The sequence below is a fragment of the Opisthorchis viverrini genome (assembly GCF_000715545.1).
Source record: "Opisthorchis viverrini unplaced genomic scaffold opera_v5_177, whole genome shotgun sequence".
Classification (NCBI taxonomy): domain Eukaryota; kingdom Metazoa; phylum Platyhelminthes; class Trematoda; order Opisthorchiida; family Opisthorchiidae; genus Opisthorchis; species Opisthorchis viverrini.
In genome coordinates this window covers 336,271-342,270 of record NW_008751830.1, presented here as the reverse complement: position 1 = coordinate 342,270, position 6,000 = coordinate 336,271, and the positions used below count along the sequence as shown (strand labels likewise).

At 45.2% G+C, this 6,000-nt stretch overlaps 1 protein-coding gene across 1 annotated transcript in view; it reads left to right on the top strand.

The window, feature by feature from the left end:
- T265_07502 (hypothetical protein) overlaps positions 1 to 6,000 on the top strand; it is a gene marked incomplete at both ends in the record, with an annotated part of 73,672 nt that overhangs the window by 58,251 nt on the left and 9,421 nt on the right. The window contains 2 exons of the mRNA XM_009173039.1: positions 2,339 to 2,456; positions 3,401 to 3,609. Coding sequence (XP_009171303.1) covers positions 2,339 to 2,456; positions 3,401 to 3,609 — 327 coding nt within the window. The remainder of the gene's footprint in view (positions 1 to 2,338; positions 2,457 to 3,400; positions 3,610 to 6,000) is intronic.

The window sequence follows — 6,000 nt, the reverse complement described above, 5'->3', positions numbered from 1 at the left end:
CTATTGCCCTCAATGCATAGCTCCCTTCCCAATCCCCCCACTTAACAGTCCACCTATGGTGCTGTATTTACGCACGAATGTATCAGCTCCCGCCTCCAATGTGCAGCTGTCTACCTCACCTCCCCGAATCATCGGTGGACGAAACTGTGGCAGCTACAACCACTGTATGACGAGTACACGGTTATTACAGCTGACAATGATGATGAGGGACAGCGCGACGTGATAAACCCTTCGACACGCTATCGAAGATGTTAAAGAGAAGTGAAGCGCTCGGTTGATAGTAGTTTCACTTTTTTCGGTTGGTGTTGACGTTATCGCAAATGCGACTACCGGTTGGCGCAGGTTCGTTGGGATATACTGAGTTGCATAGTTAGGCCATGTGGAGTCTGTTTTGACAGAATGACTCTAACACGGTACATCGTACATCCTGACTGCTGAGGATACTATTACTCAGGCAAGAGCGGAGAATAAAAAACGGTAAATCACATTGCTGTACTATCCGCTTGGCTGGTGTATCATGCGTGAATACCGACGAGTCAGCGAAACACCATGGACGAGGGTCAAATGCTCGGATTCTGCCATAAAGATCGTACTAAGTCAACTCTCATGTTTCTATCGCAAAACAATGAGGGAGGTGTAACTGGTACTCACATAACACTGAATTTTTCTGTACTACTGTAAAAGATTACGACGATGGGTCGTTATTTGCAACGGTACAAAGGATCTAAAACACGTTGTGATAAGCCGAAAAGTGAAACGTCAATCCCCATAGACCAAGTCAACCAAAGTGTAATGTGTTACGCACGAAAAGAGATGTATTTGGTAGACGTAAAACAGCGCAGTTGCAGCTACCAGCTATCCACTACATGATCCGCCATACGCTCCTGTACTATTTCACATTTCAAGATACAAGTATTCACTGATCTGGAATCGGTTATAGTTAGCTTCGAGGAGGAGACGCCGCAATGACAATGCGCTTTGCGATCTGTTTAGATCTTCAAAATCGACTGTCAAAAGTAGTCATTATCTCTTGCGCTTCCCATATCGTCCGTTACCGCATTTTTTACCCAAATTTACAGTTCTGTCGTCATGTTAGAGTATACCTTTACCGCACAGCTATTCTCCTCTTTAGTCTTGTTTGAATTTGGCTAGCTGGTACAACAACGAAGGATATACTTTAATAACAAAGAATCGTTCAGCTGTAGCACCCTTTCGGTGCCTAACCGCCATGCCACCCGAAGGTTGCACGACGGCTAGGATACTGCCAGGTTGCCCAAGCCTAGACAGAGGAAGTCGAGATGCAAAGGTCGGGTTCGAACCACGGACCTTTCGATCAGTAAATTCGCGCTCTAACCACTTGGACCATCTCGACATCGCCTTGATGACAAGTGTAAAAGCCTATCTTGCTTGTGCACCAAGATGTCCAGTTTCCAGGTACTGAAGGCCAGAGCAACTAACCTCACCGCACCCTGTCGTCTGTCGCTGATAACGTTCAGAAACTCCTCTCTAAATGGAAGCAGAAGACACAGGATGTGTTTCGTGTTCCCCGTCTCTAAATAGGATATGCCCTCTGTCTAGAATACGATTTTGTATCATCTGCAAGTCCGGAGCAAGGAGTTAAGATAAGTACTGTGTAATGGAACTTTTGAGAGTCCAAGTGAGCGCAATCTGTCTGTAGACCATCTGATCTAGTAGCATATCTGTTCTGCAGTATCACATCAAATCTATACTACTCATGTCCCTTATTGTAAAAAAAAACGTCCTTTATCGATAGCCTGTATCTCGTTAGATTTATTCTTGAAGATTCCCGTGGGTGGTTATAAATGAAGCGTCTGAATTTTTCTAGAAGCTGTAAGGCAGACCTAGTCGGTATGCGGCAATTGCAATGAAGAGGTGATCATGGGCAACATACCTTAGTTCCACGGCAGTCAATGGTCACCTCTTGGTCGTTCATTGCCTCCTAGACTGAATGGACCCTTTTAAGTCGGCCTTATGTGCTCGACATAGCTCTGCGGTAGGGCACAAACTAACCAACCGGAAAGTCCGTGGTTCGAACCCCACCTGTGCATCTCGACTGCTTCTGTTTAAGCTTGGATAGACTGGCATTATCTCAGCCGTAGCGCTACCTTCAGGTGGCATGGAAGCTAGGCACCGAAAGACTGTTGCAGATGAACGGTGACCGGTCAATCTTATGTTATTCAGACCATCGAAACTTCGCGCCCAACTGGGGAACTTATTTGTCCCGTTGCTTTTAACGGTGTAGTTCTCCTGTATATCTTTTACGGCTTGTAAGTATTCACTGAAATCGGTCTTGTTTTCCTTTATTTTACTCTCCCAGCGCTAATGGCCCCGGCCGCTTTCGGATTGCCGGAAATTCCTGAGGACGATATCCATTTGATCATGGAGTACGATGCGGGTGAACAATGGGGCCCATTTGTTGCTCCACGGGCTAATCGGTAATCAACGCGCCTGTATACTGTCTTTTTAACTAAATTGCCTATCATATCGTTCTCACCTCTTGCTGATTTTGAATTCGCCCCAATCGAAATAGATTAAGATGAAACCACATCTCAACTCTTCTGCTTCCGAAGAACTGAAGGCAGAAGTCTTATTGTCAACAGTCCCACCTACCTTCGTTATTCCACTCCCATGGGGGATTGTAGGCCGTTACAAAGCCAAAAAACAGAGGACGTGTGTCCGGTCTATGCGAATTTTACCATACTCGCTTCAGGTGGAATATTGTTCCGATTAATCTACTCCGACACCCTTTTCCTGTCATTGTTGCACATGTCGTGAATCTTGCTGAAGATTCAAACACCAAGTGTCATCCGATCACCGGTGTCTTATCGGCAGTGGCGCCTTGGTTTCCAAACATAGTTTGCAAGTTATTCTGAAGCCTGTTGTCTGAAAATGGCACAATGAATTCATTTTTTCGACACGCCCACAATCCTGATAACTTTCGTGTGGATCAATATGAGTACACACATCTATACATGTGGATACGTGTAACATTGTGTGTCACGCAATCTCGATCGACATCAGCTTCGCAGACTGTCGAGTGAATCTAACGGATCGGACTATCTGGTGAATTTCACGTAGGCTACGTTTTATTTGTTCTTGGATTTCGTAGCTTAGCGGTAAGTGGGCCTCTGGTACACGTGCGGAGCGTGTAGATCAGAGTTGGACATGTTAAATATTCGTACGTATGGGAGCCTTTAGTGTGAATAGCTGGCCAAAGGCGACCATACAAAGTAGGCATTACAGTACCGTCAACCTTAGTCCTTCATCCTTATCTATTTTGGACAGAATTATCCATCTGATGTACGTATCATCTCGTCTTTTTTTTGTTATTTGGATCAATAGTTGCCTCTTAGTCAAACTATCAACCTTAATCTCTCAGGTATATTCTCTTACATGACCAAGAAAACCCCCGTCTTAGTGGGCTGTGGCCTGGACTGTTGGGCAGTTGGCAGAGTAAGGTTGCGAAGCAGTCTTCCGGTTCCGCTTCCTTCAACGCATCTTCACAGCACGCTAAATCGGTATTCCCCGACCTTGTGGTGGTGAGTGGTTTGCAGGTAATGGACAACTGGGCCGCCGGAAACGCTCCAGGTACGCCTATAATGCACCTAGTGTGTCGTCAGTTTTGTGTTTCCGTTGAACTAACAATCTTGTATAAAATAATACGCGTATTCGTTTCGGACCATTTTATTTGTTACCAGCATTAGCTATCGATGTACATGCTCGCGCTCCGACACGTGTCGGCACTAACCAGTCATGAACTAAGTTGGATCACTTACCAGATGGGGACATCAGTTCAAACTTTTTCCTCTCTCTGACACCCAACTTGGTTCCGGCCACGGCTTAGTGCGTTCACTCACAGTCTCAGATTCTATTAAGATGTATTTCTTGGCACCTGTCAGTCTATCAAGCGCTTTTGAACATTCATTTTCTCAAATTCCCAACCCCACTGCTTTGGCAAGATATGTATTCGCGGGCTGACGAAACGGGGCCGTTTCTCTCCATCCATATAGCTGCAGTTTCACTCCGTGCCAACCAAAAGAAGTCTGGCCATAATGCTCGCAAATCAAACTTTAAGTTGTGTATGAAAGTTCAGGAATTGGCTCGGCCGACAATGCTTAGTTCTCTAGTGCATCTGGCCAAAAGGGCGTGTTTCACGTCGGCACTACAGATAGAAGAAAGGAAACACGTCGCGTCAATCTGATGACCAATCAACTTGGTTTTAGTTCATCATACCCACACGACTGAACCCCTCCCTCGCCCACTCTTTTTCTCCTCTCTTCACTGTAGGGCTTTTAATACAACTATATATATATATATATAACTAAACGAACTTTATGGTTGTACGGCAGTGAAGCATCAGTGCCAACACTGATGTTGCTGTCATTGATGATGATGATGATGACTGAACGTGAGGGCATCCAGGCCAGACCGGACAGCTCCGGCCTTTAGCGAATATACACTCATTTGCAAACTAATTTGGTTTTTTTGAGAGACTCACCTGGAACCCAGCTGAACCTCTCGTTTGTAATGTTTCCAGGCAACTGAATGTGCTGCACCAGGCCACTTTATGATTCAGTCGCTACGATATTCGAGATATTGGGACACATGTATGTACTTGTGGTGTACTACTCATGAGGTTGCTGAAAATCCGTCGGCTCTGGCCTTTAATCCGATAACAGCAGAACAATGACCGGTTTGGGATTGAGATTCGATGATTTGAGTTTGTGCAATCGGAGCTGGTCGGGTACAAATAGTAAGGTTTTGAAGTTATGCATAGGAGAGATATCAGAACAATGTATCATGGTTTTTCGTACGTCGATGTTGGACGTTTGTCTGCAAATAACAGCATGTTTTCATCCGTATGTGGTTTTTGTTCCCTGGACGTGATCAGTTGAGTTTCTTCATGGCGCAAACCGTAGAGTGGACATTGTGTCACTTGCTGAGGGGGTCAAATGACAATATGTGTGCTATTGGTCTGGTCCGTTTTTTTTTAAGGTAAAGTCCACACAACCCTTCCTGTACTTAATCTGAGATGCTGAGAAACGTGGCTGTTAGCCGATGTTAACAACAGTCATGCTCAGACTGTGAGTGCATTGATAGTGTTGGATGTTTTGACGAACACTAAGTCCATTCCTTTGTTATTCACGTATCGGAGCCATTAGGATGAATTTTTTTCAAGTATAGCAGTGAACATCAGTGTCTAAACTGATGTTTTTGTCCACGCTGTTCATGTTGCCAATTAGCTAGCTGTTGATGCAAGTTAACCCCAGACTGTAAGTGTTGGGTTATCAGTTCCCACATCGTTTATCAAGACTTCATCAACAGACGTGGTTTGTCAGATGAGGTTACGGTGAATGATCCTAATTTGGTATAGTATAAACCGTCGATTACGATGTGTCACGTATTTCGTCAGACGGTGTAAAAAAATGAACAAATCGTTCAGCTGTAACATCCTTTCGGTGCCTAGCTGCCATGCCATACGAAGGAGGCACGAGGGCTGAGATACTGCCAGGTTGCCCAAGCCTAGACAGGGAAAGTCGAGAGGTAGAACTCGGGTTCGAACCACGCACCTTCCGGTCATTGAATTCGCGCTCCAACCACTTGGTCTATCTCGCTCTGGCGGAGTTGAAAAGACAAGAAAAATACAGGATTACAGCGTCACACGACACTGGCGGTTACAGTACCCCTACAACAGTTGTCCTGTTGTAGAATGAGCCATTCGATGTTTGCTGATGGCCCATATAGAGTATATCGGTCCGAGTAAAATTACGGTCAGCGAGAAGTCACAGGCCATTCACTTCTTCCCTTAACCGTCTCCTTCCCTCTGCGTTTATCATACTAGTGCCAACCCCCCTTGCTTCAACAAAGATTGTATACTATCTAAACTCCCCCAAATTGCTTTTGGAAAATTGCTTCTTAGTGTCGGCACCTACAAAGTGTAAGGTCATGGTCGTGGACGTGCAGTCCTTGAACTCGCCA